At 41.2% G+C, this 19,196-nt stretch overlaps 1 protein-coding gene across 2 annotated transcripts in view; it reads right to left on the reverse strand.

Annotated features, from left to right (window-relative positions):
• Positions 1-11,458: 11,458 nt before the first annotated feature.
• The window catches only part of LOC119520071 (TATA-box binding protein), a 62,779-nt gene continuing 55,041 nt past the window's right edge, over positions 11,459-19,196 (reverse strand). The window contains exons 6-8 of one of the 2 annotated variants that reach the window (XM_037817819.1): positions 15,180-15,347; positions 13,665-13,759; positions 11,459-12,904 (exon numbers count right to left, since the gene is read on the reverse strand). In XM_037817819.1, coding sequence (XP_037673747.1) covers positions 12,825-12,904; positions 13,665-13,759; positions 15,180-15,347 — 343 coding nt within the window. In that variant the 3' untranslated portion in view covers positions 11,459-12,824. The other variant, XM_037817820.1, reaches the window with a different exon arrangement.

Raw genomic sequence — 19,196 nt, forward strand, 5'->3', positions numbered from 1 at the left:
TTAAGCCATCACGTTGGAGCATTTTTTCTTTCTAAAATGTATAAAGTTACAGAGAAAAGCATTTGAGATAGAACACCAACCGTTACCTGACAGCCAGTGGGTCATCACAGGCTCCACAGGGTGTGCACTGACAGCCCAGCACGTCTGCAAATACTGGACACGGTGAGGCTAAGTGAACGTGACGTGACAGTTCAGTGCTGGATGGCTCTATGTGGTGTTAACTCTGAAGCAGCAGGATCAGCATTAGAGGATCAGGGAAAGCCCACTGGACGTAGAAACCCTAATTTTCAAGATGCTCTTCTTCAAAACCGCCCACCTGCCTGCATCCATGTGGGAAGCTGAGAGGCGAGAGACCCTCCTCTTCCATCGCAGCAAATGCACGCATCCCATCTCCTGGACAAGCATTATGGGGTGTACACAACTGAAGACGATGCACGGTCAGTTGTGGGACTCTGTGTCTGGGGAACGGGCATCAGGATTTCAGGCTGGCACCAGGAACAGCCCGGGGAGAGGCTGCTTGTCGTTCCGACGTCAGCGTTCATGGTAGGGGGTGTCTTCTGATAGAATTACCTGTCAGTTTTCAAGCACTGATGCATTTTCAGACTTGCCCTAGTTTTGGAGACAGCAGTTTCCAAAAGTCCTTGATGAGAACACCAGCCCCTTTTACAATTAGTTTGTAATAAATTTTCAATTCTCTTAACCTCAGTGATGCCCATCCAACACTGAGGCAAATCTAAAAAACACTGGTGTTGATCAGCGCTTGAAAACTGACAAATGATTTTGATAACATCAGGCTTATTTCCTTAATTTATAATTGGCTCACATTCCCCTATAACATGTTATTGCTGATTCTGAAGTTGAATTTCTACCATAAATCCTCACAAATTTTTGAGGTAACCTAACCAGATAATGTCATTCACTACTTTGCTATTTTCCTACACTCATATCAGAAAGTCCTGGCCTGCTTAGGCCATATCATATGTATATAATGTATGTGTGTGGGTGTGTGGGTGTGTAAAATACGGTTACACATGGCACCATAAAGGAAACTGCAGGATGGAGTATTCCCAGGGGGACATTTATTACTAGGCTACATTAAAGACAATTTCTTAGGAGGAAGAATGATGTCCCAGTTTTGAAGCTGGGGTGCTAAAATCAACAGGGATCACCTGTTAACTGTGGTGCCATAACCTGTGGCTACTTGAAGATCCACTAAAATTTGCCATCATGAACCTGGTAGAAGTTGGGCTAGTGGTGCCTTCATATCCCAAATAATAGATGATTCCTTATTGTCAGGATATGTTATAGAGAGTGCCCCAAAATATAACAGTGTCCTGACTACTAAGGACTCGCTAAGCAAATTCATTAGGGTCTGTCTGTGCTAACAGATGCTACTTGGGGATATCATCAGACAGGGCTGTCCTGCAGGCCACCTTTGGAGATGGCAGCAGGAACCCTTGGGTCATCTTCTTTTGCAACAGATGGTATCAGAGACTGGTCCACATCACCAGAAAGAAAATAGGAGGGTGCCAACTTGACAACTACATTAAAAAACAGCAATTGTATCAAAAGTTAAATATTTAGATAAAAAATCTAGATAAAAAATATAGTCAACAACTCAGTTGCCTCTAGAAATGTCAGGACACCTTTGAAAATACCGTAAGTCGATAAACAAATCTCTCTCCATGTAACCAAGCTTCTACAGATGTCACTCACTTATGCCTCTGGAAGCCCACGAATCCCTGCACCCCATGCTTCCCGTAAATCCACAGTTCAACATCAGCCAACCACTCAGCTTCAAGACTGCCTGACCAGACTGGCTCCCCCTTACTACAGTAAGCAAGGAATTCAGCTCTATTTTTGATTTCAGATACTGAGTACTGGTCTCATCAATCATTTTGACAATTCAGAAATCCAAGTGTTTTTGGTAATCATACTGGTGGTAGCAGTTATTAGTTTGGTTATTCTGAGACTTGTGTATGTAATATGGGATGAAGAAAATGTATCATGGGATTTTCTAATTCATCATTCCCTGTGTCCTTAAAAAATTTAGGAGTCTCAAGTGTAAAAGTATATACATAAGTAATACAGAAGCAGCTAAATAAAAACCCTGTAGGTCTGCCTGAATCTTGAATTTGAAATACAGTATGAACGCATGAGATAGTCTATCTTCAAAACTTACAAAGGGAAAGAACTAAGCATTTATCTTGCTATACGAAGCACACCACTTTATAAAAGTATTCCAAATAATAAACGAAAAAGTAACAAAAACCAGAATTTCATCATTTTGTAACCCACTAATGAGTTAATGGATTTAGACACTGCACAGCAATGGCTGCTAACATCGAGAGAGGGACACCAGACATTTGATTCCTAATGAAAGAACACAACACCATCTTTCCAAAGGAACTGAACCTGTGTCTGATCAAGCCTCTGGATCCAGCTGCAGATTTGTAAGAAATACAGGGAACAGAGAAACATGTTGAATTGCAACACTGAATTTCATCATGAGAAACTAACAAGCCAAATGGCCTGTAGATTGGCAGGAAAAGAAAGAAATAGAAGGGCACTCTCAAGATTGAGAGACGAAAATAATTTTTTCAGTGGAAGACTAGCCTATGGTAGCATTTAGGGATATACACTTGGGTGATAACACTCTAAAATATTAAAGAAACTAATGTAAAAGCCAGGGTAATGGTTACTTTTGGGGCAAGTGGGTATTGTGGTTGGACTGGAGCTAAGGAGGGGCCACTGGGATGGCTGGCAATGTAATATTTCTTGGCCTGTGTGGCAGGTGCAAGGGTGTTTGACTTTGAGTAAGACTACACTATGCATCTGTTTTATTAGGCTTCCTGCAAGTGCATTATTTCACAACTACTAGGTTAAAAAAAAAAAAAGTTTTAAAAAGGAGGAAAAAAGGTAATTCTGAAAGTCCTAGCCATTGAGGTAGCAAAAAGAAATAGTGGAAAAGATAAAACTATAATGATTCATACTTAGAACTTTCATGACAATCAACTAAAGAACAACCAACAGCACTTTAATAAGAGTTCAGTAAAGTGACTGGGAATAAGATTAATATATCAATTAACAATTCATTTTAAATGTTCTGAAAAATTCCATTAACAGAAATCATAAAATACTTTGGTATTAACTTTCATGAAATGTAAAAGTCCTGGCTGAAAAAAAAATTATAAACCTTTACTGAAGAACACAGGAGAAGGCTTACACACATAGTGAGACTTCTCCCTTGGACAGAAAGATAGAATATTATGATGTCTTTCTAAATTAATGTATACAGTATTGGCATCACTAATGAACAGAGAAATGCAAGAAAAGGGCACTTCATCCATGACTGGTCTTTGGAGTTCATCTCCTATTGATCTATTTAAACCTTAAATAACTACTCTTTCGGCCAGAAATAATTCTAGGAATATGCACTACAGAAATACTGGTACTTAGAAAAAAGAAGACACCACTTAACCATCTTTCCAAAGGAACTGAACCCATGTCTGATCAAGCCTCTGAATCCAGCTGCAAATTTGTAAGAAATACAGAAACACATGCACAGGGATGTTCCCTGCAGCCCTGTCTGTACCAGTGAAACCTCGAGACGGTGCACACGCCCAGGAGGGACTGGTGGACGAAGAGTGGGTGTCACACATGTATGCGGCAGCCTGAGATCCTGTGTCATGGAAACACATCCATGACAGATTGACTCAACAAAGCAAGCTATAAAATTGAATATACACTTTAGCTTCTGACGCCCCCCCCCCCAAAAAAGGGGGGATCAAAAGCACCTCCACAGGATAGAATTTGCATGAACAAGGCTTGGAAGAAATCCACTAATCTGGCAGTTACCCTGGAGAAACAGGCAGAAGGGAAAGGAAGAAAGATTTTTTCCTTCTTGATCATATACATACGAGCTGTTTGAGATTTTAACAAGAAAGGATTTTTACAATTAAAAACAAAACAAAACCCCAAACTAACAAATGTCCTCCTGATATTCCATGGAGGGGTGAAGACACTCACCAAGAAAGTGATAGAATTAAAAGTTTTGTGAATAGTACATGCACTTTAACATCTTTTAGAGCTCATTTTTACACATACCAGCGACGTAAACTTGGGCAAGTTACTTAGCTGGGGTCTGAGTTTCCTCGCCTATAAAACAGAAATAAACCCTAACTTGCTGGATGTTGTGAAAACTACAGGCAATGATATAATGTACCTGGGAAAGAGAAGGTGCCAAATGTTAGGCAGTACCCCACCCTCAGAAATTCTGCAAGTCCGCGATGAGCCACTGCCCCCCCCCACCCTTAGGAATTCTGCAAGTTTGTGATAACGTTTAAAATTTTAAACTTTCCTGCTCCAAAGCCAGCCAATAAAAACCTGCCAACTACCCTCCTTCCCAAAAGTAGCCAGTGGGAAACTTCCAACCTAGACTTGCCAGCTCCCACTCCCTGGGCAGCAAACTTCCCACCAACCATCTCATATAAGCCTTACTGTACCCCTCGCTCAGGGCTATCACTGTCTTAGGCTTTAGTCTGCCTGCGCACGCCAGACAATAAAGCTCCTTTGATGGAGTTTTGGTCTCTTCTCTCCCCGACTGAAAAACCTAACATTTTGGTGCCAAAACCCGGGAATCAAGAAGAGACAAAATCTACATAAGAAGGGTCAGAACCCATTGCCTGACTTCAGCACCCAACACTGGTGAATCATCTCCGGTTAAGGAGAATGCACCCTCTCTCCCCCCACTCTGGCACTCTCTCTCTGTTGTCTGGGACAACATTCACAGAAATCCTACTGCTAGGTGAGAGCTGCCTCTGCTGGGTCCAGGACCCTAGGAGCGAGTGAGACAGTGGGACACCCCCATCCACTCCTCCATCTCTGCCTCGGGGCTTAGAAACTCTTAAGGGGGGATGCCCTCTCGATTGTTCCTAAGTCTGAGAACTGGGATTTCTCCTTCCCTGTGCACCCTCATTATAATCATGGGAAACAAACAATCCCAACCTCCCCATCATACCCTCTAGGGTACTTACTTTGAAACCAAAAAAAAAAAAAAAAAAAAAAAAAACGGCCTCAGAAAGGATCTAAAACCTAAGAGGCTCATTTTCTATTGCAATTCCACATGGTGACATTACAAATTAGATAATGGATCAACCTGGCCAGAAAACAGAACCCTTGATCCCCAAATTCTTTTTAACCTTGACAATGACTGTCAGCATCTCGGCAAGTGGAGTGAAGTCCCCTATGTCCAGGCCTTCTTCAACCTGTGCAGACACCTCTTCTTGTCCTCCCCTCCTTCCGGCTCTTCCTCTCTCCCTCCTCCTCCAAACTTCCTTCGATCCTGCCGAAGACCTTCTCCTCAATTCTCCTCCTCTTCCTCCTCCTCCTTACGCAGCCCCCCCACCCCGGCCAAGCTGAAGCTGCTGTTGAAGCATAGCCAGGAAACAACCCTCCCGCATCTCCAGATGCCACCTCAGAGTCTCAACCCTCCTTTCCTTCCCCGCAAAGGGCCTGGTCCTTCTGACCCCAGCCCCTCCTCCCCTTGCGGGAAGTGTCTGGACCGGAGAGGCCCATCCGCATCCATGTTCTCTTCTCTCTTTCTGACCTTTCCCAAATTCAGTGACCCCTAGGATCATACTCTACTGACTTTGCTCGATTTCTTAAAGAATTTCAATACTTAACTGTGTCCGACAACCTCACCTGGTGAGATCTCTATCTTATCCTCTCTACCTGCCTCACCCCCAAGGAGAAAGAATGAGTATGGCTGGCAGCTCAGACTCATGCAGACATCCTAAATTGACAAGACACTAGTAATAGCCCCGTGGGAGCCACCGCAGTGCCCTGAGAGGAACCCGGTTGGAATTATTAGGAGGGGAAACCTGGCTGGCAGTCTCGCAACCTTGTAATTTGTGTCATCATGGGACTGCAAGCAGCCACATACAAATTGGTTAATTATGACAAGCTAAAAGAGATCTCCCAAAAAATGACAAAAAGCCAGCAGCCTTTCTAGCTAGGCTTAGAGAAGCTCTCTGACATTATACTAATCTTTTTTTTTTTTTTTTTTCATTTTTATTGAGATTGTTCAGATACCATACAATTATCCAGAGATCCAAAGTGTACAATCACTTGCCCCTGGGTACCCTCATACAATTGTGCATCCATCACCACAGTTAATTTTTGTTCAATTTTTAGAAACTTTTCATTACTCCAGACAAGAAATAAAGTTAATGATGAGAAAAGAAAAAAAGAAAAGGAAACTCTAATCCTCCCCTATCCCTAACCACCCCCCTCAATTGTTGACTCATAGTGTTGGTATAGTACATTTGTTACTGTTTATGAAAAAACGCTGAAATACTACCTACTGTAGTATATAGTTTGCAATAGGTATATATTTCTTCCCTATATGCCCCTCTATTATTAACTTCTAATTGTATTGCATACATTTGTTCTGGTTCGTGGAAGCGATTTCTAGTATTTGTACAGTTGATCATGGACATTGCCCACCGTAGGATTCAGTTTTATACATTCCCATCTTTTGACCTCCAACTTTCCTTCTGGTGACATATATGACTCTGATCCCCTTTCCACCTCATTCACACACCATTCAGTGCTGTTAGTTATTCTCACATCTTGCTGCCGACACCCGTTCATTTCCAAACATTTAAGTTCATCCTAATTGAACATTCTGCTCATACTAAGCAACCACTCCCCATTCTTAAGCCTAGTCCTATGTCTTGGTACCTTATATTTCATGTCTATGAGTTTACGTATTATAATTAGTTCCTATCAGTGAGACCCTGCAATAATTGTCCTTATGTGTCTGGCTTATTTCACTCAGTATATTGCCCTCGAGGTTTTGTCATCAACCCATTTTTTTTAATATGGTTTTGTTCACTCACCATACATTCCATCCCAAGTAAATAATCGATGGTTTTCTGCATGGTCATACATTTATGTGTTCACCACCTTCACCACTATCTATATAAGAGCATCTACATTTCTTCCATAAGGCAGGAGGGAGAGTCAAAGAAGGTAGAGAGGCAAAAGAAAGAGGAAAAAAAATGACAGCTAGGAAGCAGCAAAAGGAAAAATAACCTTAAATCAAAGTAGAATAAAGAATCAGACAATACCACCAATGTCAAGCATCCAACATGCCCCTCATTCCCCCCTCATCTGCATTTACCTTGGTATATCACCTTTATTACATTAAAGGAAGCATAATACAATGATTCTATTAGTTACGGTCTCTAGTTTATGCTGATTGCATCCCTCCCCCAATGCCTCTCCATTTTTAACACCTTGCAATGTTGACATTTGCTTGTTCTCCCTCGTAAAAGAACATATTTGTACATTTTATCACAATTGTTGAATATTCTAGATTTCACCACGTTACACAGTCCCAGTCTTTATCTTTCCTCCTTTCTTGTGGTGTCTCACATGCTCCCCACCTTCCTCTCTCAACCATATTCATAGTTATCTTTGTTCAGTGTACTTACATTGTTGTGCTACCATCTCCCAAAATTGTGTTCCAAACCATGCACTCCTGTCTTCTATCACTCTGCAGTGCTCCCTTTAGTATTTCCTGTAGGGCGGGTGTCTTGTTCACAAAGTCTCTCATTGTCTGTTTGTCAGAAAATATTTTGAGCTCTCCCTCATATTTGAAGGACAGCTTTGCTGGATATAGGATTCTTGGTTGGCAGTTTTTCTCTCTCAGTATCTTAAATATATCACACCACTTCCTTCTTGCCTCCATGGTTTCTGCTGAGAGATCCGCACACAGTCTTATTAAGCTTCCTTTGTATGCAATGGATCGCTTTTCTCTTGCTACTTTCAGGAATCTCTTTGTCTTTGACATTTGATAATCTGATTATTAAGTGTCTTGGCGTAGGCCTATTCAGATGTCTTCTGTTTGAAGTACACTGTGCTTCTTGGATCTGTAATTTTATGTCTTTCGTAAGAGATGGGAAATTTTCATTAATTATTTCCTCTATTATTGCTTCTGCCCCTTTTCCCTGTCTTCTCCTTCTGGGACACCAATGATACGTACATTATTGTACTTTGTTTCATCCTTGAGTTCCCAGAGACATTGCTCATATTTTTTCATTCTTTTCTCCATCTGCTCCTTTGCGTGTAGGCTTTCAGGTGTTTTGTTCTCCAGTTCGAGTGTTTTCGTCTGCCTCTTGACATCTGCTGTTGTATATTTCCATTCTGTCTTTCATCTCATGTTGTTGCCTTTCATTTCCATAGATTCTACTAGTTTTTTTGAACTTTTGATTTCTGCCGTATATATATGCCCAGTGATTCCTTTACAGCCTCTATCTCTTTTGCAGTATCTTCTCTAAACTTTTTGAATTGATTTAGCATTAGTTGTTTAAATTCCTGTATCTCAGTTGAAGTGTACGTTTGTTCCTTTGACTGAGCCATAACTTTTTCTTAGTGTAGGTTCTAATTTTCTGTTGTCTAGGCATGGTTTCCTTGGTTATCCAAATCAGGTTTTCCGAGACCAGAACAGGCTCAGGTCCCAGAGGGAAGAAATATTCAGTATCTGGTTTCCCTGAGGGTGTGTCTTAGAAAACTGCTCCACCCTCTGATGCCTCAGGTCACTGTGCTTTTCTGCCCAGCAGGTGATCCCTGTTAGCCTATGGTTCTTGACTGGTGTGAGGTGTGGCCGTGTTCCCCCAGGCTTTGGGGTCTGGTTCTGAATGGAAAGGGCCCCACCCCTTTCCTCCTAGAGAAGACAGACCCCCCAGGTGGAGGTCATTAGCATTTCAATGGTCTCTCTCTCTGCTTGTGCTGGCTCCACCCTTCCCCAAGTCACAGCCCTGGAAACTGAAGGCGACTGGGGCCCTCTCCACTGAGCCAAAAAAGAAACAGTTCCCTTCAGACCCAGTCCAAGGCGACCCTCCGGCTCTCCAGTCAGTTGTCACCCAAAGCCTCTGTCTGTTTTTTTGGGGATTCATACCTGTAGTGAGCAGTTCACACTCGCTACTTAAAACCCCAGTTGGAGCTCAGCTGAGCTATATTTGCTTGCTGGGAAAGAGCTTCTCTCTGGCACCACGAGGCTTTGCAACTTGGGCTATGGGGGAGGGGGTCCCACGACCCGGATCTGCAGGTTTTACTTACAGATTTTATGCTGTGTTCTCGAGCATTCCTCCCAATTCAGGTTGGTGTACGATGAGTGGATGGCCTCGTTTGTACCCCCACAGTTATTCGGGATTATTTACTAGTTGTTTCTGGTTTTTTGTAGTTGTTCCAGGGGGACTACTTAGCTTCCACTCCTCTCTATGCCGCCATCTTGCCCCTCTCTCCATTATACTAATCTTAACTCAGCCTTGAGGGCACCTTACTCCTCCAAATGCATTTTATTTCTCAGTCAGCCCCGACATTGCTGAGAACTCCAAAAGCAAGAAGCAGGAACCCAAACTAACCAAAAAGAGCTAACTGATCTAAACTTTGAAGTTTTTAACAATAGAGATATAGAAAAGGCCCAGCAAGAAAAACTTAAGGAGGAAGCCAAACCCAAGTCTCTCACTCAGGCTTACCATCTTCTTGCCTCAGCACTGAGGCCCTCCTAACCCAAAAGGGAAAACCTCGCCAGGAGCTTGTTTTAAATGCAGACAGCCTGGGCACTGGGCCAGGCAATGCCCAAATCCCCGACACCCCCACCCCCACCCCCACCCCAGGGCCATGTCCGCTCTGCAAGCAGGAGGGTCACTGGAAGTCCGACTGCTCCCAGGACTAGTGGCAAAAAACCGAAGGTGCCCGGGAACCACACAAGGCCCCGCGACGATCACTTACACAGAAACCTGGGTAACTTGCACTAGCAGGTTAAGCCAATTTTATTTCTTATGAACACAGGGGCCACTTACTCTGCTCTCTCTGAATATAAAGGATCAAAAAACAAATCTTCAGTCTCAATAGTTGGGGTTGATGGCACAGTGTCACAGCCTCTAGCCACCTGACTACCATGCACACTTCGATAAACATGTATTTACCCACTCATTTCTTACCCTCCCATGCTGCCCCATGCCAATCCTAGGAAGAGACATCTGAGCTGAGCTAAAAGCCCAAATACTCATTCCTTCTCAAACAGCATCAGGCATCTTCCTTCTGTCTTTAGTCAATACAACCTCTTCAACACAAGTTACCACCTCCCCTTCTCTCCCCTTCCCTCCCTCTCTGGTCAACCTGGAAGAATGGAACAAAAAACCCCCCTCACCTAAAACTCATCTATCTGCTAATAAAAACTCAGACATCCAGTTTAATACCTACATGTGCTGTTAATTCTTGTTTAAAAAAAGTTGTGTATTACTGTTTCAATAATGCATTACCTAAAGAGTTTTGAGTATGTAACATTATTCTAACAAATTTAATTTTAATAGTAATTGTATGTTATAAAATGTTTTCTTAAAAACAGTTTCCAAATTTTGGTATAAATAAATAAAAAGGTATAAAAGGTATTTTTTATTAAAAGGAAAAAGTAGCTTTGTCCTAAAGAAAAAGAAAAAAATGTTGGACAAAATCTGGATACAGAAAGTTGCAGAAAGTTTGTGGAAAGGGAAATTTATTTCTGTTATCAAAATTAGAAAATGGGAAAAACCAAATTAGAAAATGTGATAAAACTTCACAACTTAAAAAAAGTAGTTTTACACAACAGAATAGCATTAGAAATTCTAAGTGCCGCCCAAAGCAGCACTTGTGCTCTAATTAATATTTGATGTTGTGTGTTTGTGCCTGATAATTCACAAAATGTAAACATTCCTCACCCTACCACAAGCTCCTCATGTTACCGTCTCCCACTATTTTACTATCAACCCTGCCACTCTCCTTCCGCTTCCTATCCTACTTTTCATCTTCTCTACATTCACTCTGGGACCTTGTTTCTTACAACTTCTGTGCTGGTTTGGATGTATTATGGCCCTCAAAATGCCATTATCTCTGATGCAATCTTATGGAGGCAGACATATTAGTGTTGATTAGATTGGAATCTTTTGATTGTTTCCGTGGAGACGTGACTCAATCAACTGTGAGCGAAACGTCTGATTGGATAATTTCCATGGAGGTGTTACCCTGCCCATTCAAGGTTGGTGTTAACTGGATCACTGGAGTTGTATAAAGGACTTCACAGACAGAGGGAGCTCAGAGCAAGTGAGAGTGACATTTTGCAGAGGACCTGCAGCAAAGAGAGGACAAAACATCCCAAGAGCAACACTTTGGAGAACACCATTTTGAAATGCAACCTGGGATCAGCAGACGCCAGCAATGTGCCTTCCAAGCTAACAGAGGTTTTCCAGATGCCATCAGCCATCCTCCAGTGAAGGTACCTGACTGTTAATGCCTTACCTTGGACACTGAATGGCCTTAAGACTGTAACTTTGTAACCAAATAAACCCCCTTCATAAAAACCAGTCCATTTCTGATATTTTGCAAAATGGCAGCATTAGCAAACCAGAACAACTTCTAATCAGGTTTATTCGCAGAAGTGTTTAAGCCGTGACAAACCAGATCGGTGACATTCTGTTCCTCCAATGAACAAATCCTTACCAGCCACTACCGTGCAACAAAACATAGGGACAGCTCTACGCCCCCCACCAGCCAGAAGCAGATACAGAAAAACAGATCTGCACCCCTCAGCATCCCTAGAAAAATAAAAGAAAAAATCTGCAATGTTAGGCAATACTCCACCCCTGCCCTTTGGAATTCTGCAAGTTTGTGATAACTTTTAAAATTTTAAACTTTCCTGTTCCCAAGCCAGCCAAGGAAAACCTGCCAACTACCCCCCCTTCCCAAAAGCAGCCACTGAGAAACTGCATACCTAGACCTGCCAGCTCCCTGTCCCTGGACAAAAATCTTCCCACCAACCATCCCATATAAGCCGCACTGCTCCCCTTGCTCAGGGCTGTCGCCATCGCAGGCTTCAGCCCACCTGTGCACGGCTGGACAATAAAGCTCCTTTGATCGAGCTTTGGTCTCTTCTCTTCCCAATAGAAAAACCTAACAATTAATATACGGAAGTTAATAAACAAATGTTTTGTAAGCAATCTTAAATTTCCACATAGTTTATCCTTTTTCATTAGAACATACAATGAAATGTTAATTAAAACAAATAACAAGTGAACATCAAAGTGATTTCAGACATTATATCTAAAATACAACTTTTTAAAAAACAGTATGATCACAGGACTCTTACAAGGTATCATTTATAACAACAATCTAACACTTTTATAAACAGCATTTATTGTACAGAGTACTCTGAACAAAGAAAAATATGTACAGCCATTTGTTTTCATTAATACATCTCTTCTGTCCTGCAATACTGGAAAGGCGGAATGTGTCTGGCACAAAAATAACCCCGAGGAGTTACAAATTCAACAATCAACACTTTTAAAAAAGATTTTTACTTTTCTGGTAGAAATATAAAAACTGGTTTATGGGAGAAAAAGTAAACAGAACAAAAAGTCCAATCAATTGTAGAGGTGGTATTAACACTTAAAAGTTTTGTTTCTTAAACCAACTTGTCAATAGCAGTAAGTGTTTAAAATTTAAATATAAATAAATGGGCAGCACTGCCCAAACAGCAGCACTGCACGAGCAACTCCCATAATGCTGAGCAGGTGTTCTCTCTACAGAAATAATACCTTTTCCTGCTCTCCCGAGGTGGGATGTGCTCCAGAAAAGCATCACCTGGCACTGCAATGCGCAACTGAAGTCCATCTTCTCAAGAACTGCTGAACCATTCACAATAACACCATTTAAATGTACCAAAACTGATCTGGTTAAAAAAACAAGTGGGTTGGGGAGGCAGGATTATCCAAAAGCCATTACGTTGTCTTTCGGAATCCTTTTAGAATAGGGTAGATGTTTTCAAATGCTTCATAAATTTCTGCTCTGACTTTAGCACCTAAGAAGACAAGGTGGGATAGAAATGAGAGGCTGGAATCGCATTTCTTAGCACGCTGAGAAGGTAACATGATTATTTAAAACAAAACTGCAGGCACAATTTTCTCCATATCCAGTTAGATTGACAGATGCAGGCATTTAAAACATCAATGGTGGCATTCTTTGTAAAAATCCCACTTTTGACTGTGAAATGATTTTCTTAAAACTGTTTTTCCCCCCTTTAAAAATTATAATACCAATACATTTGTTGACTACATTCTCCCACGGCGCAGACAGCACTCTGTAATGCGTCCCTTTCACTCTTCTCTCTGTAGTCTGTGCAACTGGATTACTGAAATGAGCTGGGCAGGGCAGCAGTTAAGAATGGCATAATTTTATTTTCCCAACTGCTGCCTTCAACTCTTGTGAATCTTTCCTTCTTGTCTCATAAAGTTATTGCTGTGAATCCCGAAGCCTTATGGAACTAATCCCAGCTCCAAACTGCCATCACTTGTTCAACACAGTGCTTACCATGTCCCCTCTCCCCACTGGAAGTAAGCCGTGGCTTGTGGTCTGACCACCCCCTTCCCACTCCTTTTCAGAGGTAGGTTTCTCTTCAGATTAAGTCGGCAGGAACAGAAAAAAGGCAAAAGCCTTTTTACACGTCATTAGCCAATTGTCCAAACACTGTGAAAATTCCTTTTCAACAAACATTAAATACTGAGAAAAACGCCAGCCTTGAAATGCAAACCCTTCAGATACTACTTCCTGTTACAACTTACCTGTTAATACAACTTTTCCAGAAACAAAAATAAGTAGAACAATTCTGGGCTTGATCATTCTGTAGATTAAACCAGGAAATAACTCTGGCTCATAACTAGAAGGAAAATGGCAAAAACACTTTAGAAATTAAAAGCTGCCCATGCTTTCAGATAAAATGAAGAACAGTACCAGGTAAAAGTACTATTTGGTGATAGGTAGAAACTACTGAATAATTTAAACTGGAATTTAAAATTCCAGTTCTTTATCAAGTAGCATCAAAGGAGAGAGTGAGCCCTGACAGCAAGAACGGAGGCCTCTTGTAATGACTCTCGATGACCAACCCCATCTCCTACTCGATGCCTGGCCGTCCGACCTTCACATCACCCTGTTTCTACCACATCTGAATTTTCTGACCTGGTAACAACAGCTTTGTACGTACATCTGGTAATCTCTGATCTTTATTAAGACTCATGCTGAGGCAAGTGGAGGTATACTAATTTATAGGAACTCAGTAATCACTTATTTCTAAGATTTGACAGTAAGAGTTTGTCTTTTAATCATCCCCATTTCACCTCCTGAAACGGAAATATTCTCTAGCTGTTAACTTTGGTCAGGTTAATTTACCCAAAGTAATGTCCTACATATTGACTTGAGATGGAATCTATTCCTGATTACACTGTCTGACTGAATGTCCTATGGGTCTATATTATTTCTAATCCAAGTAGCCTCTTTTTTGTTAATTCAGAGAGAACAAAAACACTCAGGATGGTCTGTGTGTGTGTGTGTGTGTGTGTGTGTGTGTACAAGCAGAAAGTTCAGGAAACACTTCCCCAAGGAAGAGCGGTGTGGGTGGATGTCTGAAACATGAGCGAGAGTTTCCCAGGTGAAAAGCCAACTAAGAGTGCTCTGGGTGTGAAAACTGGCCGGTGTACAGGCTCTGGTGCGGCAGAGTGTGGGGAACTCGAGGCACCAGGAGAGGTGGTGTGGGAGGGCGGAGAACAGGGTTAGGGTTAGGGTTACAGCAAGAGACGAGGCTGGGAGGTGGGCAGGCGAGAGTCTGCCTTTTAAATCTTCAGTAAGTAGCAAGAAAAATAAAGGGCAATTTGGAATATTCACATTGCTCACGTTTATATTTGCTGGTAGATCTGACATAATGTTAAGTAGCACAAAAGATTCAAACTGGGAAAGAAAGTGAAAAAAGGCGTTGATTTAATTCATTCATTTAAAATAAATTTAAGTAATAAAATAGGGACTCAAAGTTCCTGATTAGTCCTTAACCAGTCCCGCACTTCCGCATCTTACTTTGTGATATTCAAAATGAGGAATCAAATTCATTCCAGTAGAAGGGATTTTGAATGTCACAAAGTGAGATGGTAAGTAGGAGGCTGGTGAGGCTAAGGAATTTAATAAATAAATACAATTGTAACTATATTATTTTTTCTTACACAGTGAATATTTCGCTGTTTTATCCTCAAAAATGTTTAGATTTTAAATGAATTGTTGTCAAAAGCAAGTACAATCCCTTTTACACTTACCTACTAAATTGTTGGTGAGTAAGTACCAGGCCTTCTAATCTTATGGGAAATTTCACATCACAGCTCCCCACCATATTCTGAATCTTGAAATCCAAGAACTTAGCTGGAAAACCCAACTTCTGTACAACTCTGGCATATTTTCTTGCTGCTAGCCTGGACTGTTCTTCACTAAGGAAAGGGGGAAATAAAGAGATATTTATACTCAAAGCCAGCTAAAATAATTATTTAGATGAATAACTTATAAAAAGTCCAAATTAGGAAAGCTGTTTAAAAAAAAAGTGGAAATGATCAGCCCCCTCCGATTATTATTAACAATCTGTTAATAATTGTGAACAATTATAAAATGCTCTTGCACCCTTGACAGGAAACTGTAAACCTACCAAAAAGATCACCCTTTCAATCCACCCTATTATTGACAGCCTAGACTTTATGGATGTGTAATGTATAGCATCATCATTGCTATTATTTTTTAGCCTACAAATTTCTACAGAGAAGACTAACATTTTGATAGGAAAATTGATGAGATTTATTATTGAAGAATGTATATACAAATTGTATCCTCTTTTTTATCAAGTCTTTCTCTTTATGTATTCTTATGACCTCATCTGCTGGATCAAAATGTGACTTAGCAACTTAGAGTTTATGGAAGAAAAGACGAATAAAAGTAATAATGCCATCATGAACAAAAGGCTCTCAAGTACTGGGTTATCAGGAATGACAAAAAGTAATCATATAATAGGGAGTGCTTTTGTTTTTTTTAAGGAAAATAAATTTATTAGTGGTCTCTTGTCTTGTTTAAAATAATCACCCTACCGAATGCACACTATTCAGTCTGCAAATGCTCTGTGTAAAAGAGGGCTAATTACTGCATTGAAAGACTATCTGAACTATGTATCTTGCCCAGTGTGACTGTAAAACCCTTGTGGTTCACATTCCCTTTATACAGTGTAGGGAGACAGGTGAGTGGAAAAATGGGGACAAAAATTAGATGAAGAATAGGGTGGGATGGAGGGGATGGAAAGTTTTGGGTGTTCTTTTTTGCTTTTACTTTTATTTTGGAGTAAGGAAAAGGTTAAAAAATTGATTCTGGTGATGGACGCACAACTGCATGATGGTGCTGTGAGTAACTGACTGTACACTGTGAATGACCACAGAGTGTGTGAATATATCTCAATTAAACTGGATTAAAACAGTAAATGAAGAATGGGGGGAGGGGGGAAGGGGAATGGGATGCTTTGGATGTTCTTTTTAATTTTTATTTTTATTTTATACTTAAGAATAATGAAAATGTTCAAAGAGTGATTGTGGTGATGAATACACAACTATACGACAATACTGTGAACAACTGATGATGATACACTTTGGAGAACTGTATGGTATGTGAATATATCTCAATAAAATTGCATTAAAAAATTCTATCTGGGAGGAGCTGGGGAAAAAATGCGGAAATGTTGGACGTCCCCACCTGGGTTACTGTTGATATTCTCACAAACGGTGAGGACTGACAATTTGGTATGCTGGGCCCTCGATCTTGGGGCTTGCCCTTATGAGGCTTGTTACCGCATCATGGGATTGAGAAAATCTTCTTGACTAAAAGGGGGAAGCAAACTGAAAACAAAATAAAGTTTCAGTGGCTGAGAGATTTCCAGTGGAGTTGAGATCACTCTGGAGGGCATTCTTATGCACTATATAGATATCCCTTTTTAGTTTTTAGTGTACTGCAATAGCTAGAAGGAAATACCTGAAACTGTTGAACTGCAACCCAGTAGCCTTGACTCCCGAAGATGATTTTATAACTATGTAGCTTACATGATGTGACAGAGTAATTGTGAAAACCTTGTGGCTCACACTCCCTTTATCCAGTGTATGGATGAGGACAAAGATGGGGACAAAAACTAAAAGAAAAATAGGTTGGGATGGGGGGGATGGAATGATTTGGGTGTTCTTTTTTACTTTTATATTTTATTTTAATTTTTATTCTTTTTGGTGTAAGGAAAATGTTCAAACATTGACTGTGGTGATGAATGTACCACTATACGACGGGGCTGTGAACAGTTGATTGTTCACTGTGGATGACTATAGGATATGTGAACATATCTCAATAAAACTGCATTAAAAAAAGCCTATCTGGGAAAGAAACAGAAACATGTGACTTCAGTTGTAAAACCAAATTCTTCTGCTATTCCATCCAGGGGAGAGAAAATAAAAGAGGCTCTAAAATGAAGAGTTACTGCATGCTGGGGCCAAGGCCAAGTGGAAACAAAGGACTGACCACCTTCCTGCTTCTGAAAAACATCAGAGAGACCAGAGGTGAGAGTGTCCACACTAAAGGCCTTCCCTTCATTAAAGACAATTTTAAAGGTCAGGCAAGATGGTGGCACAGGGGGGTGTGGAGTTTAGCAAGTCCTCTAGAGCAACTAGTAAATAGTCAGGAACAACTACTCAACAGTTTGGAACAACTGTTGGGGGACATCCGTGACTGGTCACACATCATACACCAGCCCGGAATGGGTGGAACCGCTGAGATTTCAACATAGTAAGTAGAACTGTGGAGCTGGCGCTCCTCCCCAACCAGCACAACAGGCTGAGATGCAAAACTTCACTGTGGGAGAAAGAAGCAGTATCTGCCCAGAGCAAGGGAATGTAGCTCAACCAAGCTCCAATTGTGGTTTTAATTAACAAACTTGGACTACTGAATACAGTGACAAGCACAGATAAACCCGGAGCAAATAGGAAAGGAAACTGAGGTCCCTCTCAGCAGAGACGAGACAGGGCTGGTGGAAAACACACACACGCACACTTAAATGAAAACAGAGGCTTTTGGAGACTGCTGAACTCAGAAAACTAGAAAATGGCTGTGTCCCACGAAAAGGGGCACAGAGAACCAGGGACCAACACTGGTTGACCAGTGAAACTGGGGACCTGGAGATGGCTCTGAAAAGGGGCTTTTGCACTTTTTCGTTTTTTTCCCCTCTCATTCTAAGCAGCTCATTAGACAAAGCATTTTCAACTGTCAGCACTGACCCAGGTCAAGGGTGGAGGAAACAGAGTCAGAGAGACAAAGGAGAAATTCAAGTGTAGAAAACTCCCTAAAGGGTGTTTCTTCCCGAAGAAAAGGGGGACAGGGCCCAGCTCAAGTGGCTGCCCTCCATTAGAGAACTCAGACCCCAGGGCCTGGGGTGGGGGAATGGTGAAAACAGAAAAAACTTAAGCTTGGCTTCTGACACCCTCAGCCCCTGGCCAGGAGAGAGTCCTCCGAGAATTAAAAGGATCACATCTCTTTACACCAGTGGGGAGCTGCAGGTTGACAAGTGTCACCTGCTGGGCAGGATAGGAAAAGTACAGAGTCTAGAGGCCTCACAGGAAAGACTGTCAGTCTTCTAGGACTCACCCTCAGGTAACCTGATACTGAACACAGTCTCTTCCTAAGACCTGAGCTGGTTCTGGTCTGGGAAAATCTGGTTGGGATAATCAAGAAAACTACATACCCAGACAACAGAACATTACAGATCATACTAAGAAGACCAAAGATATGGCCCAGTCAAAGGAATAAACTTGCACTTCACCTGATATACAGGAATTGAAACAACTAATTACTAATCAAATAACTCTACTAAATCAATCTAAAAATCAAATCAGCGAGTTGAGGGAAGATATGGCAAAAAAGGTGAAGGATATAAAGAAGACACTGGGAGAACATAAAGAAGAACTCAAAAGTCTGAAAAAACAATTGGCAGAACTTATGATAATGAAAGACATGATACAAGAGATGAAAAACACAATGGAGACAATAGCAGATTTGAAGAGGCAAATGAAAAGATTCATGAGCTGGAGAAGAGGACATCTGAAATCCCACACACAAAAGAACAGATAGGGAAAAGAATGGAAAAATATGAGCAATGTCTCAGGGAACTGAATGACAACATGAAGCGCAAGAAGGTACATGTCATAGGTGTCCCAGGAGAAGAGAAGGGAAAGGGGGGAGAAACAATAATGAAGGAAATAATCACCAAAAAT

The sequence above is a fragment of the Choloepus didactylus genome, chromosome 24 (genome assembly GCF_015220235.1).
Source record: "Choloepus didactylus isolate mChoDid1 chromosome 24, mChoDid1.pri, whole genome shotgun sequence".
NCBI classification, from domain to species: Eukaryota; Metazoa; Chordata; class Mammalia; order Pilosa; family Megalonychidae; genus Choloepus; species Choloepus didactylus.